The sequence below is a fragment of the Sinohyriopsis cumingii genome, chromosome 11, assembly GCF_028554795.1.
Source record: "Sinohyriopsis cumingii isolate HCF-2022 chromosome 11, ASM2855479v2, whole genome shotgun sequence".
Taxonomy (NCBI): domain Eukaryota; kingdom Metazoa; phylum Mollusca; class Bivalvia; order Unionida; family Unionidae; genus Sinohyriopsis; species Sinohyriopsis cumingii.
In genome coordinates this window covers 104,486,790-104,511,865 of record NC_142971.1, presented here as the reverse complement: position 1 = coordinate 104,511,865, position 25,076 = coordinate 104,486,790, and the positions used below count along the sequence as shown (strand labels likewise).

At 35.5% G+C, this 25,076-nt stretch overlaps 1 protein-coding gene across 2 annotated transcripts in view; it reads right to left on the bottom strand.

The window, feature by feature from the left end:
• LOC149789203 (omega-amidase NIT2-like) overlaps nucleotides 1–25,076 on the bottom strand; it is a 73,468-nt gene that overhangs the window by 27,770 nt on the left and 20,622 nt on the right. For both annotated transcript variants that reach the window (XM_089975362.1, XM_089975361.1), the window contains exons 2-3: nucleotides 16,774–16,892; nucleotides 3,453–3,576 (exon numbers count right to left, since the gene is read on the bottom strand). In XM_089975362.1, coding sequence (XP_089831488.1) covers nucleotides 3,453–3,576; nucleotides 16,774–16,892 — 243 coding nt within the window. The remainder of the gene's footprint in view (nucleotides 1–3,452; nucleotides 3,577–16,773; nucleotides 16,893–25,076) is intronic.

Sequence of the window (25,076 nt, the reverse complement as noted above, 5' to 3'; positions counted from 1 at the left end):
GAAGCACGCTATACTATTCAACTTCTGATAGAACTTTTAGGATTATTTGGGAATAAATTCACAGTGCTCTAAGTATCTGTGATATTTTCACTTTGTATTCAAGGGAAATACATTATTTGTTGAATTATATTACACATATTCGTTTTGCTTTTTCTGTTGCTTAGTTTAGGACAATAGAATCGTAGCAAGAAATTGAGGGCGTTTGTCCCGGATCTAAATTTTAAAAAATATTTCAATTATAATTGCTTTTCGAATTTAAATTGATTTTGTTTCGGAATGTTCTTCTTCCCTGGTAAAGATATTAATTTCACATATTTGAGAAATCTTTAGTGAAACCAACAAGTCTTCACAATGTAATCTAATGTGAAGAGCTTTGTTTTAAATCCAACCCAGGATGGGTTAGAGGCCTTGAAAATAACAAGTTGCATTAACTTGCCAGACATTATGATCGTTTTGAAGCGAAGTTGTTTTTTAACAAATCAATGTTTTGATTCATTATTTGATAGAAAAGAATTTGTTGAATAAAAGTGCTTTGGGTTTGATTAATAAGCCTGTATCTGGTTTTGAATGTTAATTAACAGATTTGCACTTACGAAACACCGAACGAAAATAGAGATAAGAAAGCTTAAACATTAGAAAGAATGATGGAAATCCAAACTCATAAAGACATTGAAGAGAGAGAATACAAACAGAGAAAAAGAAGAGAGGCTGACGCAGAGAGACAGGGTGGGGGAGAGAGAAGAAAGAAATCCAATAACATTAAAATAAATAGGATTGGCAGAAGGACCACATACACACACACAAATACACACACCTTTTACAGCTACGTTCAGGAGTAGCTGTTACATAACCATTAGGTTATTACCCACTTTTATATAATAGGAAGTAGCTCAATACATTCCTCATTTCAAGCAAACTGATGCAAATTTCAAATAGCCAAGGAGCATTGGACTTGATTATTACAATCTGTACTTATGGGCAAAGATCGTGATGTTTATACGTCACTGTCATTGCAGCAAATACTTCACAGTCAATATAACAAAGCGCTGATTATGATGTAGATAATTCATATATCTTTATGTTTTACGATTTGGCAATTGAAGCATATCGACAAAGGGTTTAGGAATTGTAGAAAGGAAACAAGACAAACCTATACCAAACTTGATAGGGTAAAAGGACAACTATTTGATAGAGAGTGCTCAGCCAAGAAGGTTGATGAACATTATGATAACCTTAGACCATTCACATTAATTGAAGAGTTCAATAATTCCATCCATAGTGACGTGAAGACATACCTTGATGAGCAAAATATTGAAACTTTGGAAAATACTGCTCATACAGCTAATGAGTATTCATTGACTCACAAAGTTTCATATGTCAATAAGTCTTGCCCTCAGCAATGTTTAGTTTAGAAAACGTTTCTTACGAGTGCTTCCCAATCTCCAACTATTGAGAATATCATTTCTGATAAGACTAACCAGGAATCCCTTATTTCTTCATACGTGTACTTATTGGAAAAAGAAAGGGCATGATCTTTATGATGCTACAGATTGAACAATAAGCAACAGAATCAAGACAGAGCCGTTAAAAATTATCTTATTCAAAGAAGCCAAGGTAATAGTAATCGGTTGAAAGCAATAAGTTTGTTGTGTCAAATAAACCCCAGTCTGATTTTATTATGAAGAATTATGAAGCATTCATGTTGAAAGGTTCTGTTGGTGATTCTGCCAAGCCTATCCCATATAAAATATTAAGGGACACATGAGCTTCTCAGTCTTTTATTATCAGGTACTTTGACTTTATCTGAGCCTTATTTTAATGAAAGTGTTCTTATTCAGGGAGTAGAATGCAGTTTTGTTAATGTTCTTATCCGCTGTGTAAATCTGTCATCAAACGTAATCTCAGGAACCGTGATAGTCGGAACAAGGTCTTCTTTACTCATCGAGGGTATTCATTCATTACCAGACAATCTCCTAGCTGGAGAATAGGTTGTGGTTAATTCACCCGTGACTGACAAGCCTTGTTTCAATCAGAAAGTTGATCTTATTTAAAATGAAATTCTTGATTTATTCCCTGTTTGTGCAGTTAAGACAGCTATGGCATAAAAAGCTCTTGCAAATGATTTTAATCAGGAAATTATTCCGTGAGCTGAAATTGGTCAGTCATTTGATGAGGTCACTTCTTCTCCTCGTATTGATCAATCAATATGTGTTGATCATATTGATCCTCTTTTAACCCCTCGATTATGTTTAACGATGGTAAAAAGAGACAATCGCTAATTGTCAAACAGGGATAAGATACTGGGACCTCAAGTTTGATTCCGATGGATATTAGTGAAACTGAAGCGACACATGTACCAGTCTGCTATTTTGTGCAAGAATGTTATCCTTTATGAGAAAATGGAGACCACCTGGTGTATCTGCGACGAGTGCTAAGTGAGCTATCAAACTGTTGTACTTAAATCATAATGAGAGGAAATTTTTAGTCTAGATCATGAAACTCCATTGGCTGGTCATTTATATGTCAATAACACTAATCACAAGAATTTGAATCATTTCTATTTGCCTAACATTTAAAGTAATATTTGTAAATACTGGAGATCTTGTCGCACTTTTCAAGGAAACCCAATCAAGAGATACCTCAGGCTCATCTGCAGGCTATTTCTGCAGTTGACAAACCATTTAACAGAATAACAATAAACTATGTTGATCCCGAACCTAAGACTCAAAAAGGCAAGCAATATAATGTTAGCGTCAACAACACTTCCAGATGCAATTCCTTTGATGAATATTAAAACAAAAGTAAATGCTTTGATAAAGTGTGGGTTTGTCTTACAACTTGTGGCATTCTGATCAATTTGAAATTTTATGTCTGAAACGTCCCAAGACGTTGGCATGAATTAGGAATCCAAAAGTTTCAATCTTCTGCCTATCACCCAGAAAGTCAATGGGTTTTAGAAAGATTTAATTAGTCGTTGAAGAATATGTTTAAGTAATATTGCTTTAATATACTAACTTACTGGGATGAGGGTATTCATTTGCTGTGGTTTGCTGCAAAGAAATCAGTTCAAGAACCATTGGGTGTTAGTCCTTTGAACTATTGTTTCGAAATAATGTCCGTGGATTACTATTTATAACTATCGGAAGTTCGCATATTGATATGCACATAAATCAAACTGCACAAGGCAGTGGGGTTTTCATTGATAGCATGCATAGACAAACATAAATGACGCACGTCATCCCTTCTTGGCATACAGACAAATTTCAATGAAAACTGTCCTCCAAAGAGCCCATACTTTCTCCAGTAACATTTACAATGGTTGGACTATTCGGTAGATGTCAGGAACTTCAAATCTGGATTTGAATTCTATAAGCAAACACTAATGTAATGTAGACCACCAAAGGTTTTAAGCAATATATTCGTATGCTTTAGTGTCTCATGAGATGTCTTACCTCCAAAAAGAAATATTTTATTATCCCTTGCAGCCTCAGATAATAACTTAAATGTTGGTCCTTGTGGAGCTGGTTCCATAACTTCTAGGAAGAACTTGGGGTCACATCGGGAGGTAAAAAACTCCTGGAAAACAAAATATAGTTCTATGTGCATCTCGCGGATGTTTCTGACGATTCCTCCCTCCTCTCTGTATCCCTCTCATTCTTTCGATTCTGCTGATTTTAACCATTTGGGGACGGTACTATAATTTGTCATCCCCAAATGGTTAAAGTCTATGCTTTTGAATCATCCAATAATACATTAAACAGAACACACATAAGCAAGTAATCAGTTTAACGGGCGAGAGAGAGGAAGACAGACAGAGAAGGGGGCTTTATGTAAATAGTGAGGTCACTTAGGAGAAGCTGAGTGAAATCGTTAGTACTGTAGAAAACCTTCATACCGAATCATTTAATCAGTTATATCCATTTCAAACCGCCTTATAAATTCCCTTGTACTTTAAACCGGTCTTCAACTTAGATACGACCATCCGCCATTTTCTCAACACCGCTATGCTTATGAATATTTTTCCATTCAGAAAGAGTGAATCAGCAATGACAACTTCATTATCAGCGATCATGGGTGAAGTGAGTAGCGTACATGTGGGGTAATCTGATAAATTTAATTACAAGTTTTTCCTTATTTAGCATCGTCAAGCTGTATTATTTTATATTCTATAAAATGTATTCTTTATCTGTTTACTTAACTCGTACTTATCGATTTTAAACGATTTTGTACGTCACTTTAAACTGGCTTACTTCGCCACTGACCTTCGCCTGATTTGATTGGTCCTCTGATTTTACTAAAATACCTGGGTCACAGACATCTACAGGAAAGATTCGCTATGGCTCAGTACTAAGATTTTTTTTAAAACTCTGTATCACTAAAACCAAAAATGCCTAAACAACAAAACACATCCTTACTAAACTCCAAATGTTAATGGGCGTTACATTTGGCTCAATGGTCTTTAATTGTTTGTGAGAAAAGCTTTTCAAAATAGTTCTTATGACAGCACCACCCACAAACCAAAATATACTGGATAAAACTGCAGCACTTTAAACAGCATCTCGGTTCATGCAACTTGTCTTAGCAAACAAGATATGGGGATCTCAAATAGATAATTAAATAATACTGAATTTATTAAACGAGTTAAATAATATCCAGCTTTTGAAAACATTGGTTTGCAAAAGCTGAAAATTATTCCATGAGTGTCATAAATTCAATTTTAAATCATTACGAATTTGAGATTTGGTTTATCACTTAGTCATTACTGTGAGTAGAAAGAGTTTAGACAGAAAGAAGAGCAATTGATTTTCAGCATTTAATTCTGGGTCATTAATGTGACTTTTAGCATTTATTTAATTCTAGTCATTAACGTGAAAAAATAGTCATAGGCCTGAGTTAAAGCAATTTTCGACAATCCTATAACCAGTAACATTTAGAAGTAGATGAATTTTACAAATCATAGTTCAACGAGCAACTGCCCCTCTAATCGATATAATATTTCCCAAGGACATTGTTTTTCAATACTGGATCTCTGACTCAAAATCCAGTGTGATGTGTGATGTCACGTAGTTTACTCAGTCAGATCAGCTTGATGCGTTAGATACGTGTTGACATTATTACCATGCTAGTCATATGAATGAGTTGCAAGATTCATAATGGGTTTAGCAGCAACGTAAAGAAGGTTGTCTTCATTACAAGGGGCTGCTAAGTGTTTCCTCTGCAGAGACTCTATATACTTGTATTGGACAGGGTTTGGGATTTTCTTCCACATTTCCCATGTTCTATTTTAGCTTGGCATTCGGATAATTTTAAGCAGGGGAGTGGGTCATAGTTCGACATACGTAACAACTACTGTGAGTTAAAGTAATAATCGGCCTTTTATTTTCAATGTCCATCCGGATACCAATTGATAAATGCCATGTAATAAAAATATATTACACAGAAAATGAATATTATGAACACAAAGTACTAAACATGTTCAAATACTAAACTTTAAAATTGAGAGTGATCATATAGTGATTAGACATGATAAAATGTGAGCAAAGTCAGCTAAATTGCGCAGTATGGATGGCATCTTCAGGATGTGGAATATATTACGGGCTTATTTCAGATACAATTACAAGAACCTTAATATTTCTACTAATCATGAATTTAAATTTACTAGTGTAAAAATACATATCGTATTGGTTTCGGCACTGAAAAACATAAAACTGTATACCAAGGCCGTGGAGAACCGACCACACCATCTGCGTTACTTGCGAGTAAACAAAATTGTATTTACCAAGCTGGAACAGTTGAATAATGGATAACAATGTCAGTTGAAGAAACTACTAAAATGGAATCGCCCAATGAAGCTGCAAGATGGACTTATTTCCTTCTACAAAATAATAAATTGCTCATACATGAACGAATACAGCACCAAAATCGGAGATTATATTATGCAATCTCTATTTTAGGTGCTCAACAAAAAAATACAACAAGTATTACAGACTCGTTTAACTATCAAAACTACCCGCGCAAGAGTTATTTGAAAACTAGATAAAAACATTGCACTACTATTTCAACAATATAATTCACACTAAAATGTAAGATAACATTATGCAGTTGGTGGTGAGTGCGTTAATATGGTTATGTGTTATGGTATAAAATTACGGCTGCACCAAGAACCACACATTACGATACGAAATGTACAGCTCATGAAATAAATAAACAATTTAAATTAATCAGAATTAACTTGAAACAAAATACGGTTTTTAGAATGTAAACAAGATATTGTGAGACCTCGATTGAGTTGCAGCTCTGCTACCACTAAATGGGACATCAGGGCTGCCTAGCAGGACTTCTTCGTAAATGAGGACGAAATAAAAGAAGTATAAGAGTGGAGATTAGCTATTAGAATAGTACATGTGACATACATGCACATAACTCGCATAACTGGGTAACATATCCAAAATCATATATGCAGATAACTCGCATAACTGGGTAATAGATCCAAAGCAAATCAAGACAACATTTGACATTTAAGAAAATACTAGATCAGCGGAAGTATCCAAGACCGTGTAAGATGTAAAAATGATGGAAATAATATCTTTGATGCGTAAATTTCTTCTAATTGATAACATAAAAGAATTACAGAAGAGCTGAAGGAAGGCTACCTAGCAACAAACTATATACTTTAGCGGATTGTTTCTTCTTTAGCTTTGTTTTACCAGTTTCAGCAATAGGACTCACGGTACTAATTCAGTCCCCAGAGTAAACCTATGCAAACACCATGATATTAAAAATTCAATAACTTAAAAAGTTTGAGTGCTCATGATCAAAACTGTATTTAACAGTATAGGTGAAACCTGTATGTCAGCTTCTATGAAGAGGAAAGGATATGATCCGCGGCATTTTCTGGACCTGCGTGTGTTAGAAATATGTGTTTTCAATTCAGCACCAAAGTCAGGTGCTAAGTTTAATAATGAGTGTTCCAAACTCAAGAAAGTTAAAGGACTGAAATTCCATCAATAAAACAGTGTCTCTATTTTTTTCACTTACAACTAGGATATGCTCTCAAAAAATTCTTTTTCCTACAACATAACTTACATTATTAACCAATCCTGGCCAGCTAAACCCATATATACTCTATTTTATGTTCACCCATTTACAGGCTGGTTTCCATTTTTCCATAACATTAGGACCGTGTGTCCTATATTCACCCCTGAATTTCTTCACAGCCCTAAGAATAGTAGTTCAATGCATAAGTAAGCAATGTGCATAGGTCTGCTCGTCAAAGATTACGTTAGGGAGTATTATATTATTTTGCAAGTTCATCTTCACCTAAAGACCAACGGTGCGTTTCATGCAACATTTAAATATTTGAGCTTTTTTTAAAGAAAATCAGAATAAATATTGAAATAAAACTCTCTAATAAGAATCTTTTTTAAATATCACCATTTATCGCTCTTCAATTTAATGCTGAATATGGTACCAGCCTTGTCATATTATGCAATTAATGAGCATAATGTGACCATGTACATGTATTATTATGAAAAAAGAGACTTAAATGATAAAAATTACCTAAATCCCCCCAGAAGACATATACTTGAAAACTAAAGTAAGGTAGACATAAGTTCATTCAAATGCAAAATATGAACTTCAAAAACATTCACTGAAAAAATTAGTGAGATGAAACGTCATGAGAGATCATGCCCATTAAGCATGGTAGAAGAGACCTAAGTGATCATATCTGAAGCATTATGTTTCAAAACAAAACTAGGAAATATCATACTGCTTACTGTAATTATTCTATAAATGGTAAATTGTATAAATTTATATATGTATTGCTTAGATATAAACAAAAGTGCAAAACACTCCACCTAACATAGTCAAATCTACACACTGTTCTCCCTCCTACATTCTTGGCAACAGTTGATATATCTGAATATGTGTTTAATATACCACTGAAAGTCACTCTGGGGTTTACAAAAGGTAATAATTTTACTTGGTATCCACAAATAGAACCATATGGTTGCATTTATAGTAAAGTGAATTGCACTTGCATATGTGGAAACACTGTATTGCTGTGGCTGTTTATAGGATTCACGGTACTAATTTAGTTCCCATAGTACACCTATGCAATCACCATGATATTAAAAATTCAATAACTTAACATTTTTGAGAGCTCATGATCAAACCTATATTTATCAGTATAGATGAAACCTGGATGTCAGCTTCTATTTAGAGTAAATGATATAAGCCGCGGCATTTTCTGGACCTGCACGTGTTTGAAACATGTGCTTTCAATTCCGCAACAAATAGTCATATGCTAATTTTAGTAATGAGTGTTCCAAACTCAAGACGTTAAAGGGCTGAAATTCAATCAATAAAACAATGTCTCTATTTTTTGTTTCACTTAAAACTAGGATAAGCTCTCAATTGATTCTTTTTCCTAAAACATAATTTACATTATTAACCAATCCTGGCCAGCCAAACCCATATATACTATATTTTATTTTCACCCATTTCCAGGCTGGTTCCCATGTTTCCATATATTAGTAACGTGTGTCCAATAGGTGCCAGCTTGGTTATTTTTAAGCACATTTTAAAAAGGAAAGCATGCAGCGAGAATAATATCAATAAATTCAGGATCTGACGTAACTTAAATAATGTATAAGATAGTTCCAAGTTAAAAATAACTCAAGGGTAACTTGCAAATATCTTGAAGGTAATTTGAAGAAAACAATGAAAACTATCAAAATACATTGACAATAACTTGAGGGTAACTTGAAAACTGTTTATGAAAACTTTAATTTCGAAGCAAAATAAATAGACGGTAAACAAGAAACAAACAAGCTCTTGAAAGTAAAAGAGGAGAATCCCAGAATTTAAAAACTCTGGGGCAAAATTAGTTCTAGAATGGAGACAGGCAAGCATGGCTTAGATGGTGCTAAAATATTAAAATATGCTACAATATATATTACTTGTAGCTTTTGATGTGTGTGTGTGTGTGTGTGTGTATATATATATATATATATATATATATATATATATATATATATATATATATATATATATATATATATATAATAACCCAAAACAGAGTTACAAAATTAGTGACTGGGACATCGGGACTGACTTGCGAGATTGCGAGATTATTCACACATAAACTAATTAGTCAAATAAAATAAAACCATTGCCATAAATGCTGGCGATTAACACATTTGTTAATGGTCGAGTCATTAGTAAATTTAACAACATTTATATTAATAAATAGCAAGCGAAACGAACAACAAAGATAACATTGTCTTGGAACATTAAACTTAACTCTAATAGTAAGTTACAGTATACTTTCTAAGATATATGAATAGATGATAATATGTTTAATAAAGTAGATCCTTCACCTTACATAGATGTTGAAGAAGTACTAAAATCGGTTTTTCCGATTTCTTCGAATCAGTTTACGATTGACTAGCTTATGGCGCATACTATAATACCAAACAAACGAATTAAGTCATTAAACTGAATTTATGTTATTTAGTTAAAGAGTTGTGTTGTTGGTGTAATGGTTATGGAAACTGGTAGATTAGGAGTAGCGACGACTTACACAATAGGGCGCATTACACCTCTAGCTTTCAAAAGGGTCACTTGGAACTTAACCATGGTTTGTTGCAAACTTGATTCCAGTTATATCAAAACGATAAGGGCTCAAGTCAAAAACTGTACATCCCAAACAAAACTCGAATGCAGCTAACAAAAGTTTTATTAAAAAATCATGTTCACTCTCAAATATAATTTTTCAGTGTAACAATTTGAAACATATGAAAACATAGAAATACAATTTTATAACAATGCAACAGCTGAGGACAAGAAAATCAACAAGGAATTCAGATGTGGCAGTATGCAACTTCACTATAATTAAATGACTGGAGCAAGAGTGGTAATCGAGAAGCAGTTGCTAATGCTTCAGCATTCACGGAGTGGGAGGGGTGTATTTATTTGTTTAATTCATCTGATTCTAGTAAACGTAACAGCGAAAAAGAAGCATATGACAAATCACTTGAGGATATTCGGTTTGAATAATAAATTCAATGGGGAAAAAAACAGACACTTGATTAGGGGCCCCGAGTGGCCGAGTGGTCTAAAGCGTTGTCCGTTACGGATCACTGCCATCTCACCTCTGCCTACGTGGGTTCGAGTCTCGGATTCAGCCAATGTGGGTATGTGAGAAAGCTTGCCAGTAGCTTCTCGCGGGTTGGTGGTTCTTTCCGGGGTTTTCCCGGGTTCTTCCTCCACCATTAATACTGGCCGCCATGTATAGCCTATCGTGTGCTGAAAAATGGCGTTAAACCCTACAACAACAACAACAACAACAACAGACACTTAATTACCTGAAAAAAACAAGGTAAGATTACAGACTATTAGTAAATTGAATATAATTTTCATCTATATGCTTCTGCCAAGCCATGCGACAGCATAACTTTAGTACAACCTCAACATAGCCGTTTTCATAAATCTTCTGATAAGTAGAGTTCAGTTATCTGTTTTTGAGATTTTATAGACGGCACCAGATTTCAGACCGAAGCTTCTTGACAATTATTTTTAATTGACGTCTTTAGTCAATATATCCTGAACTGGAATAAAAAGAATTAAAGAATGTTTATTCAAGGGTATTGCCCACATATCCGTTTTAAAACCATGACTGCATGTCAATAACAGAATATACACATATTGTGGATAAATAGCATCTTTGCGTGTTTTGAAACAATACCTTTTCTAAAATTACACAACATAAAGCAAATGAAAGTTATTTCTGATGGCAATTTCGATTCTGTACCAGTTATGGGATTTGTTAAAAGTATCAATATTTTGGACTAGACCTATCATTCTTTTAATATGTACTCTTTCACTAAAGATTGATGGACCTGTTGCAGTCGAGCCACCTAGGTAGGAAAGATAATTCGAGATACTAACAAATCACTGATCGTTGTATTGTTACACGCACACGGGTATTTACTTGACCGAGCGGTTGTCAAACCCTGGCGCGATTCTCGCTAGAAGTCATAAGTTTACCCCGACTTTCCAAAGACTTCCATACAACTTCAGTTGTAAATTAGAAAGCCCGACGTGTCCATTCTATACCTAAATTTTCCTCTAATTAATGCAAGACCACAGATAAACCAAACTGCCAACTATCTATCAACCGCACCTCTGCGTGTTTTGGCTTCATCATCTTTCCGTACCGTACCACCAACCGTTCACGCCTTAGAACATATATGAGTACTCCCTAACAATGGGAACTATTTTAACTCCGCCACCTTAGGCCAGTCAATGTATGCTTTCCAAGCACATTTCGCCAACATAACTGCACCATATTCGCGACATAAACGGTGTCTGCCAAGTCCCTTTTTATTTATTCCCTTGTGTAATTTACCGGTTTAATACCGTTAAGTACTGTCCTTGCAGTCACGCTACCAATGTATACCACTAGATTTTAATATGGACTATTTTAAGACAGGGACATTCATTCGGTTGTGGTCGGAATTCACTACTAGTGAACCAGGACATCATGGAAACACACTACCACTTCACTCCGTGACGTTTGGTCCTAATAATTAGCTCATTAGTTCGGGCTAGGAATATTTCCATGGCGCCGAATTCCAATAATCACACAAGTAATCACACAAATCTAAGAATTGCTTAAAATGGGGAGCTATAACCAAGTGCGCATACTCTAAATTTATTACAGTATCATTGTGCTCTTTCTCAAGATCTGAGACTTGTGACTACGCTAAAAAATCATCTAAAGCGGTAAAAGGATAAAAGATGCAAATCAAGACTATGAGTTAGTCTCCAGTACATACGGCTACTACTCAGCTATTGTCTAATTATGTAATAGAGAGTACAGATATGGAATTATTTTTATCTTACGAATATATGAGAAGAGTGAAAATTATTTAGACAGCTGCTGATGGTTCAAGGGCAATTACCCCCAGTCAATTATCCTTCTCTCTGTCAATCAACCTCCTGGTCAGTTTTGGAACTTATCCAAATTATAAGCAAACGCGCCATAGTTAAGGTCATAAACCTGTTCTTTACAAGTAATATATTGTACAGGAGCATGTTTTTGTTTGATTAAAGTACCTCTCTCACACGAAGGCATCTTCTTGTTGCTGATATCGTACGACCGCCTCATGCACAGTTTGTACTTCGCGTGATGACTGACAGAAGATGGGGCGGAAATTGAGCAGTGGATAACTGACGAGGGATAAATGACTGGGGAGCAATTGTCCTACCACCGGTTATAATGCGACCTTAATTAATAGTGTTATGTATTTTTGATTCACTAGTATCTGACTTAATATATATTTATTTCAATTTAATTGTTTGTCAGTTTTAATTTTTATTTTTTATTACAGGCTATTGTACTGTACATTTATTCTCTAGAGATGATACTTTTTTAGAAAATAATTTGACCTTGACTGTAGGGTTTATAAACACCAGGTGTTGATCTAAATCCTGACCTTGTTTCAAAATTTGTGGCAACCACGTAAACCAGTTCTATCTTTATTTTAAAATGATTGGTTATTGTCGAGGTCATTATGAGACTTCGTCTTTAAGAGGCAAACAATTTTTGCTATATTTTATTTCTTAGAGTAAAATGATTGGTTTTCGACAGGGTCACACTGAGTAGACGTGATCTTTAACAAGTACTTATTTTCTATAGGCTTCGAGACGATGATCACGTGACCATCTCTTTACGTTTTTGAAGACTATATAACCTCTAATTTGGAAGATTATTCTCAGTAGAAGCTGGGCTGTTAAACTGGAAGTTGTATGCTGTGCAATTTGGAGTTATTTCAAATTGGTTGGATTCAAAAGGATTAATTTTGTTATTTTTCTGGAAAATATGTGTGATAATGATTCTTAATCAAAGACAGTTCTTATAAGAAATGTATTTTGATTTCCAAAACCGGAGTGATAATTCTTGTTTCTACAAGGAACTGTAGACCTCAACACTACATATTGCAGCATACGTCATCGTCTGCCATCTTGGAGTCTTCGTCGGGATTCGAACTTGAAATAAGTAGGACATATTGTTATTAGGACTTCAAAAATTGTATTATTGTATTATTTTGGAATTGATTCTATAAAACCTTAAGTTCATATTTTTTTCCTTCTTCATTTTTACAGAATTTTTCCAGGGAAATAAATTATTATATTTTTCAAAGCTTGCTGTTTTCACTCTTTCTTGTGTTACTGTTTATTCCAGCCTAAACACGTGACATAAGAATAGAATACTTTTTCTAAAAGTATGGGTCTAAACGGAGTCATCTTGGGAAACTGATCCTGAGAAGAATTTCAATCCAGCAATATAAAAACACCAATGATTCCTGCGAACGGATTACATGTTGTGTTTGCTCACGGGGATACAGCTGAAACAGCAATTTACAGAAGCCTGCAAGTTTGTCTGCGATTAAGAACAAAAAGACACTCATATGAGTAAAACAATGAAATCAGTACGGATCACCGTTGCTTATAGTTGGGATAAAGAAGCACACTTGATAATGCATTGCATGGAACAGTACATGGCTTAGCACATGTTCAAGAAGGAATACAGCTTGAGATTAACAGGAAAGAAAACGCAGGTGAACACCAAACTGTATATTTATTTTCTTTCTGATGCACAGGTAAATATCTAGAGCTAACAATTAAAATCAAGTATGTTCCACAGTCCCGTCCTAATTACTACCAAATATACGTAAACGAACTTCAATATGATTTTATGTGATGTTGCAAATTGCTGAAAAACAAAGTTTGCACTAGATTTGATTGAAACGGAATGTACAAACTTGTTTGATTTTATTATAATTATAATCCAATCCATATGTAAATGAAAATTACAACAAAAGCGCCTTTTTTGAAACAACAAACCCAATGAAATTCTAATGAATCCAAATGATAAATTATATACATTGTTAGACTCATTTATTAGTGTAAAGCAGGAAACATACAACTGTATTGGAGTGCGAATTCAAATGATGTTGAAAAGAATTAACAAATCAACATTCAGTACCAGAAGGTATGGAATATCTTTAAGGTTAATAGTATAGGAATACAACTCATTGATATGATATCATCTCGCAGGTGTTCAATTTATAGCAGTCAAATAGAAAAACGCGCGCGCGTGTGTGTGTGTGTGTGTGTGTGTGTGTGTGTGTGTTCGTTGATTTTCTTATCTCGTCCATTATCAATGCCATTTAGATTTCATTATATATGCCAAAATTTTACATCGTGTGTACATAGCAGTTAAACGTTCTATTTCAGTAAAAGACTTCATTTATAACGCGCCAATCAGATCAATAGTTCCATTTAGATTGTGTAAATTCTTAACATGTAACTACGATACTAATTTAGACAGGACGGGACGTTATGAATATACTTCGCTGAGATTCCGGCTTTAAGTCATAATGACGGCCTCGCTCAGACTCCTTCAGTGAAAGAACAGTTTCCCCCGACTCCTCTTTGATCAACGCATACTCTTTGTGCCTTTCTATTCTTTGCATTTTAAAACTGTCTTGAAGACGTCGTCTTGCTTGTCATATTGAGAAAACTGAACCTAGTAAAATATTCCTTCAATATTCAAGCCCTTCTTTTAATTTATATCATATACAGTGTCCTAATAATATTTGCTCAGTACAAAACTTCTTAAGTGAAGTTAGAAGTTAGTCTAAAACTAGACTTATATTTTGAGCTTCCGACTTTCCCATTTAGTTTATACTTATGCATTTCATAACCATCTGTTGTAAGATGACCAAATAGGTTTATAAATACTTTCGATCTATTTTCTTTCTTACTTATTTTGATTGGCGACATGTCCACGGAATAATAGGCACACTTATTAAGTCCATCAATAAGGTTTTGTAATATATTTCCCATTTTTGGCATTCATTCTCAGCAAAATATTTCCATAACTTTCACAATATAGTCTTATGAGTCTGATTTAATCATTCCCCTACATACGCTTTTTTGTCTGAGTGAGTGGAAAGAATACTAAATATTTTCCTTCTCCAATAATTTCTTCCTTATTTTCCTTCAATGAACTATATTTTCAGGGGTTTTCCCCATTCATAACTCAGGTTTTTGTTTTGACTTTCTTAGCCCAAAACATATTTTCAAAATACAGAATTCACTGTCAATATATATGTGTATATATAACCGTTATCATTGGTTATTAATTTTTTTTTATATTCTTGTAAATGGACTATATTTATCTGAAACTGATAACATACTTTACTGTTATAAACCCTTGCATATGGAAATCATCTCAGGTCTATTTCTCTGGTGTATCAGTAGATTGTTTTATCAATTAATCCTTAAGATACGAACATCTCGTTTCTTGTCAGACCTTCTGTCCTTGCTTCACGACCAAGTTTCATTTGCCTCCACAGCAGATTAATATTCGACAAGGAAACCGAACTTTATTGATCGTAGTATGTTATTTGTTAGTGTATGTCTTTATTACTATGAGTTATATAGCCTTCAACTTACTTACAAAACAAGACCCCGCCATACATGAAAATAACATTGCGTATCCTTGAATATATATATATATATATATATATATATATATCATGATGAGTGTAGTTATTAACACATTAACCCCTGGAGCTTTTTGTCATTTTTGCCTAAAAATCGAGTAGGAAACACATTTTGAAAGCTATTTCTGAATAGACATGAAAACACCAAATCCTCGGTCATCTTTCAATAGTGGTGTTAGAAACATCGATTTTAGTGGCTATTTGACTCGCGCATGAGCAGAAGGGTTAAAAAAATGTGTTTAGCATTGCATTTACAAGTGTGGCACCAATATAAATGACCTGTTTACGAAACGCTGTGCGAACTTTATGCGAATACAGGACTGGTTCGCTTATTGCAGAGGTTCCATTCGTAAAGCAAAAGAATTGTACAAGATTGCCGTTTACCACCCATTTAATATTGTATTTTCTAAGTTAGTATTACTCTACAATTGTCTTGTTAATTATGAGGGATCGTAAAGCGTTTCATCGACCTGTGTGAAAAGGACTTCGACTTCTTTATGTGAACGAACAAAGCCAGTTCCTTTAAATGTGATTTGTACTGCAGATACATGTCTACATGACTTATTCGCGTATTTCATAAGGCAAACTTCTTGATTAATTAGAATATATCAAATATTTCTTTCAAGATGACAATTAAACTAAAACATTCTAAAGATACTTACTATTATGAATGGGATAGTATTAAATGTACATCGCATTTACGCACATAAATATGTGTTTAATGGTGAACCACGTTTCTCCAATAAAAGAAAGCAAATTGACACATTTAGTTGTAAGTGAGCCAGCCAAATTGGGCTGGAGGTGCGGTTAGATGTCCAGCGAATTAGGATTTTGGCGGCATTTTCAAAACCATTAAAACCGAGTCGAACAAGTTAAGTAAACCAAGTCTGGGTTATGGAGTTTTCAAAAATAAAAATGGCGGCTGTTACATGTTAGTTGAAAACAATTTTAAAGTGGATGAAAACTAGTTTACCTGTTAAAACTATATTACTTTAATACTGTACTAATATCATTCAACAATTCCTTGACGATTAATTGGTGCTCATAATCATAAGTTATGTTTAGCCACTGACAACTTCAGTAAATCAAAAAGTGGACACTTTCTATAACAACTAATTTCAATATAAGCAAGTAAAATATAAAAACGAAAGAGTGATTGAAAAGACAAAGGTTAAATTGTTTAATACCACACCGGTAGGACTACTACTTTGGCTCCCTTTTTCGCTGCGTCATGGATAAGTTTTTTCGCCTTGATATGATTCAACTCCTTTGTCCCTTCCACCATCATCTGTACCAAGGCAAGCTTGAAACCTAGAATCAAAGTAAATAATATATTAGTAGTAGTAGTAGTACATGTTAAGTCAGGAAGATGTGTCATTTGGGGGTTTGCAAAATGAAAAATTTCGAATGATCACAAGAAAACTGGTTCAATGTACATAAGAACTGATTTACCGTTTAATGTCGTGAACAAATGACCATCGAAGGACCAATCAAAGTTTCAAGACCATCTTAAGAATATATACTTTATTTTTGGGACAGTCATGATCGTCGATAGTATAACTCTCAGGGAGTACAACTAGCAAAGCACAATACTAATTTGATGTTTCTTTTCACAACACAAATTATCGTACAAAGATACATTATATTCCGTTCAAGAGTTTTCAGACAGATGATATGTGTTTAACATGAAAGCAATAATATCTATTTCAAGACACAGGATGAATTTGTGTTTTTTGGATGGAATAAATGTGCGGTCAAACAAGTGAAACAAATTATTTTTTTTATTTTATTACTTTTGTTTCTTTTATACCGTGCACCAAAACAAATAAGCTACAATGCTTTAAAATTATGAATAAATCGAGATAAGCACTTATCGATCCTGATAGAGGGTTTAAGCAGTATGATACAAGGAAAGGGTAAATTATGTTGTTGTTGTTGTTGTAGGGTTTAACGCCATTTTTCAGTACACGATAGGCTATACATGGCGGCCAGTATTAATGGTGGAGGAAGAACCCGGGAAAACCCCCGAAAGAACCACCGACCTACGAGAAGTCAAACGTTGTAGGAAATGTTTCAAATGAATGCATTAACTGAGCATACACAATGACTAGCGAGGCAGCTGTTAGTACCATTTTTCTAAGTCTTTGGTATGACTCGGTCGGAGTTCGAACCAGCGACGTCCCGCATCCGAAGCAGGCGCTCTAACCACAGCCAAAACAACGTTTGACACGCCAAGTAGACTATTTGGTGATAACTAAACATCTGAAGTCTTAAATCACAGGAAACGGGCACTACTGTTCTCAGGAGTTATGACTATACAAGAGATGCCAAAGAGCCATATGACACGCGAACACGTCTCCTTTAAGCTATCTACAGAATCTAATCATGACCGTCCCACTGATACATTCGTTAACTTTACTTCACTGGCTGACCTCCGATCTATTTCGTGGAGATTTCAGGTGAACCAAGCAATCAAGAATCTGTGTGAAAATCATGTCATATAAATTTCCTCAAAATAAATCCGATCTAGTCATTGAACATCCAAAGTGAAATTTAGACCCGTTAACGAGGTATAGTTAAATCATTGTGCAAAGACTACTCTGGTGGCAATCTATATGTGGTCATTTACAAGAAGTTCGTCTTTATGTACATATTTTGTTTTATGTATAAATGAGACGTATCAACCTTTATCATTGTGCGCAGATATATCTAAAATACCGAAATTAGTTATGTCGACCTTGCCTGAGTCAATACGGGTTCTGAAACATTTATGAACAGATTTCCAACACTATCTGCAATATTAAAATATGAACTCGTATGTCCGAAACGCAACGCATATTTCTAAACAGCATTTGGTACCCCCAAATAGTACACAATACCGATTTTGCAGACATTATTGTCAATTTTCAGCTACTATTACGGAAAGAAAATCACTTAATTTCTAGAAGGTATGGTCCGCTTGATCATTAACGTAATATTTAAAAATGCAAAAACAGAACTCATCATATGATTTCAAAGTCTTTAAATTAAATTAAATCTGCTTTGTCAACGGAAATATATCAAGAGCACTGATCCTTGATCCTGTCTGGGCATCTATAGTATGCTGATGCAACAGGGTCATAATTTGTTGGATGATATGTGTACCTATGGACGCTATGAAGTCCATTCATGTGACATTTTTACATACCAACTTTGCGAGGTCCTATCGTGATTTGTTTACACATCATCTTTGAGAGGTAATATATATGACTGGTTTATATATCAACATTGAGTGGTCTTAGCGATAAACTTGTGTATACATTTACTACACCAGGAGGAAAATCTCTTGCTGACAGTCCAACATTAGAATGTCATATGACATTGGGCGTTTCTTATTTTTCTATGATTTTGCGATAACTACTGTAACAAGGACAGAATACATGCCTGTTTGTTACATTCATCTCAGTGTTGTGTACACATGTCATAGAATAAAACCTTACAATGTTGATGTGAAAATCCATATACAAACACATACGCACACCTGAACACAACTAAACAATATCCACTAATAGTAGTCTTTATTTCACTCTCACTATGGTGTACTTATCTGCCTATTTCACTCGTCACACACATACGCGTACGCACAAGGTTAAAGATGTACTTATTCATACTCCTCTCGCTTTTTAAAATTGCTGATGCCACCACCACCACCTCTCTCTCTCTCTCTCTCTCTCTCTCACACCTTTGAAACTACATACAGATAATGTGTCAGTATTTTGGGTCTACGAATTACATCTCAAAAAGACGGATATCGGGAGACGATTAATTCACGGATTGATACCTCTCATATATAATAATAATAATGACAATAATAATAATAATAATAATAATAATAATAATAAAACGTGTACTGTAAATGTCATTATCATATTCTTACTAACTGGGTATAAATTCCGGAGTACTATCGTTGACACCTCAGGATGTTGATTGTTGATTTATTATGTTAGTCCTAGCTGTTATCACAGTTACCAGCTTTAAACCAGAATAAAATTTTAACAATTACTTAGATTATGCTTAATTAAGTGTGTCCTTTTCTATTGTACCACAGGAAGCAATAGGTCCTGAACGTTGCAGATATTTTGACACGTTAATATATTTTCTTGAGCTAATCAACATGGTTGGAGATGATTGGTAATTTCTGGAACTGAGTCAACCGTTGTATTTTCTCTGCTATGAACGAATGTTCACCTTAGCCTCGAGGTGCATGTACGTGAAGCAACAAACCCCATTAATGTCTCTTCCGACTCTGAGGCCTTTTAATTCATCCCTAGATTTGGAAATAATGACAGTGTTATAATGATTTGCAGTCTTTTTCTTCAGGTCTTTATTTTCATCAAACATGTCAGAACTGTAAGCAAGTACTCTCGAGGTTTAAAATAAGATAATAATAATTTTTAACGTGGCTTAACAATTTGAGTCATATTGCTACGATGTCTGCAGTGTGGCAGTTTATGTGTCGCTACGATGTCTGCAGTGTGGCAGTGTGTGTGTGTGTGTGTGTGTGTGTGTGTGTGTGCGTGCGTGCGTGATTTGGATTTTTAACGTAGCTTTAACAATTTTTCAGTCATATCGCTACGATGTCTGCAGTGTGGCAGTTTATAGTGTTGTCTAGCACTGGGGTATCATGCCGCTGACATGTAGCATAATGTCCCACCCGGTCACATTATCCTGACACCAGGCCGACCAGTCCTAACATTAACCTCTTAATGATGAGCGCCAAGCGAGGCAGCAGGTAGCATCATTTTTGTAAGTCTTTGGTATGACTCAGCCAGAGATCGAACCCACGACCTCCCGCATCTGAGACGGACGCTCTAACCACTAGGCCACCGGCGCGGTCATGCAGTACAAATATAATATTTATTACATATACATACGAAATATTGAATATAATAAATTTTATTCAATTATATTTAATGGGATTTTGCAACATTTTACACGCCATTCACATCAGAAGTTTGATATGAGAAGTTTTGGACCGCGGTTATTCAACTAGGTCGCAGGTTGCATCTCCTTGATTTTTTTGCTAATGTTGGCAAATACGCCATGTTACGGGCAACCCGTTTATTATAATCAATGAAGGTGAATGTCACCAAACAAGCGGACAGAGTCATTGGAAATAGAGCCTGTTGCACTAGATTAGTAATCATAATAAACGTTATTATTATACTACTATGATACACGTCTTTGAAATCATGACGTGATAAATACAAGTCTAATAACGATTGTAAACGGAAAAAGCAGCGAAGACTGTACACGGTGAAAGATACAACCAGTTTGAGCAGAGTAGTTGTCAAGGAAACAAACCGATCGATATCTTAGCCTTACACGAAAGCTCTCTGCTGTGTTTAACCAGCTAGATGGTTTCTGTATAGAAATGTGTTCGGTCAATAAAATCTTATCTTTGCGTGCTGAACTCAAAAAAAAATAAGCTATTTTCTTGAATTAAACAAGAAATGTTTTAATTCCGGCAGAAACATTTGATAGACCTAAATTATTATTTCAAGACTGCGATGACTGAAACATATTATAGGATAAAGTCCGCTCAGAAACTGATCAATATCTTTACCTCCAATGAGTGGACTTTGTCCATGCGAGGCTTTGCCTCCCAGCGCAATCCTGGCCTTCATACCGTGTCTGATGATTCATCGAGCGATTAATTTTCCTATTGATGAATTAATCGCATTCTAATAAACAGATGAGATTTATATCGGCGAGTTGTCGCAGACGGATATCAATTGATGTTTTATTAGCATTGTGTTAAGAAAGCCAAGAGAGCAGCTGCAGAAATTATTGGACACTTGTCACATACGACTGAATAAGTCAATGAAGATTTGGGAAACATTGCAAAAATTAGTCTCGTCAATGACAGGACAACAAAAAGACTTTCAAACAGACTACATGTTAGATGTCAGTGATTTGAAATTGAACATTTTAAGCCATATAAGGCTGTTCCATCTGATCAGAAGCAGGACTCAATTTAGCCATCAGACAGGGATATTTTGATCAAAATACGTTTACATCTTCATTTCGTTTTTTCTTTCTTTTTTATTCAGTTTATCTTAACCCCGACTGGGGAATGGTTTTGTAGCACATGATTTGGGAGGGCGCAACTGTTTGAGAAAAAAATTAAAACTGCGTTCGACTTTCACAACGAATTAATTTTAATTTGATTTGGTATTCTGTCTTTTCCACATTTTTGCTGAAAGGGTGATTGACCGGCATACTGTCTATTTTTGTAAATCCAGCAAGTACATTGGACTCGTATTGAACACCATTATCGCGATCAAAATCACCCACTGGTTTTCTCCATTAACACTTTTCCTAGCTCCAATAATCTGATATACTTCATAACTTTAAAAATTATTGTCATCCTAATTACACTGGTCAACAGTGAAATCATTACTGACTTGAAAAGGCCCTAATCTGTAGTATTTTGGTGTGCCGAACACGAATATAACCGTGAAAAATTTGTATTGGCTCTCGTTTTGAAGATATTCATATACCTCATTTTCTATGTTTCACTGTGTAAATTTCTCCAGTAGGACTGCAGCAACATCCGGAATAATGATGTAACATTGCATAATACCATCATGCTCACATCATCCACAGTTGATTGCATCATTTTCTGATGCAATGCAATACTAATGCCATGCGGCTGCTGAAGTAAGTTGACGTCAGCAGTGTACTATACATGTGTAGGCCTATTATACTAATGCCAGGCGGCTGCTGAAGCTGACGTAAGCAGTGTACTATATAAAGCCCAATCAGATAGGTTCAGCATTTAAAATATTTTAGACGTTGTGCGAGACAGTTCAAGCTACTGTTACATAAAACTTATTATTTTATCCATTTACGTACAATAAAGAACAGTAATGCCTCGAAAGTGTGTTAATACCGCGGACAATTTTTGCTATATTTGTGGGGAAGTGACATTTGTCAACCAGAAGAAAAGTATCAATTCTCAAGTGAAGAAGGCATATCATCTTTACTTCGGATGCAAGGTTGGTGACCAAGACAAGCCTTGGGCTCCGCATATATGCTGTGCTACATGTACAACACAGCTTTCACAGTGGTTGAATTGCAAAAGGTCATCAATGCCGTTTGCAGTCCCAATGGTGTGGAGAGAGCCAAGCAACCACCTAAATGACTGTTACTTCTGCTTGGTTCCTCCTCTTTCCGGCGGAATAACGAAGCGAAAGAAGTCGAGAATAGTCTACCCAAACATTCCGTCTGCATTGAGACCAGTTCCACATGGTGAGGGACTTCCTATTCCAGAACCTCCAGCAGAATATTCTCTTGATTCATCTGACGAAGACAAAGGTGAGTCGACCTGTTCTTCTCCTGGTCCATCAGCATGCAGTGATCCAGATTTTCACTGTGGTGCATCATCAACCCCACACAGAATAACACAGGAAGAACTAAATGACCTGATTCGTGATTTGGACTTATCAAAGAACAAGGCAGAATTGCTAGGATCAAGACTCCAACAATGGAATCTTCTAGAAGAAGATGTCACAATTACTGCATATCGAAAGTGCCACCAGCAATTGGAGCCTTTCTTCAGAAAGGAAAGTAATCTGATATTCCTTTCCGATATTGAGGGCCTCATGAATGCTTTAAAAATCACTCATGACCCACAAGAATGGAGACTATTTGTGGACTCTTCGAAACTGAGTCTCAAGGCTGTGCTTTTGCACAATGGAAACATTCTTCCATCTATTCCAGTAGCGTATGCTGTCCACATGAAAGAGACATACGATAACTTAAGGCAGCTACTGAATTCCATTGAGTATAACAAGTACAGCTGGCACCTCTGTGGTGATTTGAAGGTAGTTGCCCTTTTAATGGGACTGCAACAAGGATATACAAAATACATGTGTTTCTTATGCGAGTGGGATAGCCGAGCAAGGGAAATGCACTACATGAGGAAGGAATGGACTCACAGGCAGAATGTAGCCATTGGAGAGAAGAATATGCAACACCCAGCTCTGGTTGAGGCTCAGAAAATCTTGCTACCACCCCTTCACATCAAACTAGGTTTGATGAAGAACTTCGTGAAAGCCATTGACCGGACTTTGCCAGCATTCCGATACCTGCATGAAAAATTCCCTCGACTCAGCGAAGCAAAGATTAAAGAGGGAGTTTTTGTGGGTCCTCAGATTCGAGAGCTTTTCAAAGATGACCGGTTCAACAACTTGCTGGAAGGTGACGCGAAACAAGCATGGAATGCTTTTCGCCTAGTTTCTACAAACTTCCTCGGAAATGTTAGGGCAGAAAACTATAAGGAACTAGTAGAAGACATGTTGATGAAGTATAAGAAACTTGGCTGCAATATGTCTCTAAAGATTCACTTCCTTCATTCCCATTTGGATTTCTTTCCTAGCAACTGTGGTATTGTTAGTGATGAACACGGCGAACGTTTTCATCAAGATATCGCAACAATGGAACAAAGATACCAGGGAAAATGGTCCACTACAATGCTGGCTGACTACTGCTGGACACTCCTCAGAGATGCTCCCGAACAGCTGTACAAGAGACAGGCGAAGAAATCTAAGATGTAGTCAATGACTTGATTTTTTATAGGTAGGCTATTACAGTTGACCTTTTACTATTGGAATGCATTTCGTTATGTAAACATTAATTTCTTGCAGATTACAAAAAAACTAGAGCCAATTTTGCAATTTGACTGTCATATTCGTGTTCAGCACATAAAAATTGATAAGAATTGACTAATTTTATTTCAGTAACATGACTTTTGTAAAAATTTGTTGTCCAGTGTTATCATCATCCAATATTTGCCGAACGAAATCCTCATCTGAAGATCAACCACACTGGAAATCAACCAATTTGGGTATTTCTAAGTAGCCCGTATTTTAAACATGCATTTGTGAAACGTCCATTATGCAAGTTCAAATTACAACATAACGCTTGTTCCAGAGCACAATGTGCCAATCATGCTTTGTTTTACAGCCATTTATGTCACGTGACTAGCAATGCAAATGTCAAGTTCCAGGTCATATTTCATCAACGCTGTAGTTTCGTCTCGTCTCTCAACTGAATAAAGACGTGCAGAATCTTATACTTACAATTTCTGCGAAAAAAAATAATCTTCCTATCGATTTCATGCAGACATGGCATGTTTTAAGGGCGTTCAAGTTTGCTAGTCTGGCTAATGAGTGGCTACCATATGCCGACACCGCATCGTGACAGCGAATTTCAACTTTATGATAGGCTATTGGTTCTGACCCTACACTCCTACACAAATGTCCAAATATCACTATCGGAATGACAAGGGTCAAAAAAAAAAAAAAACTCCTACTACTTTATGCCTAACAAGCTCTTACAATAAACTAATTGCCATAGATTTGGCGGGAAGTGGTGGGGGTCAATATTACAGACCACGTCATTTGGTGTTATTTTGAAGATAGCGAATGAGTGTTGTCACAGTTATTCGTT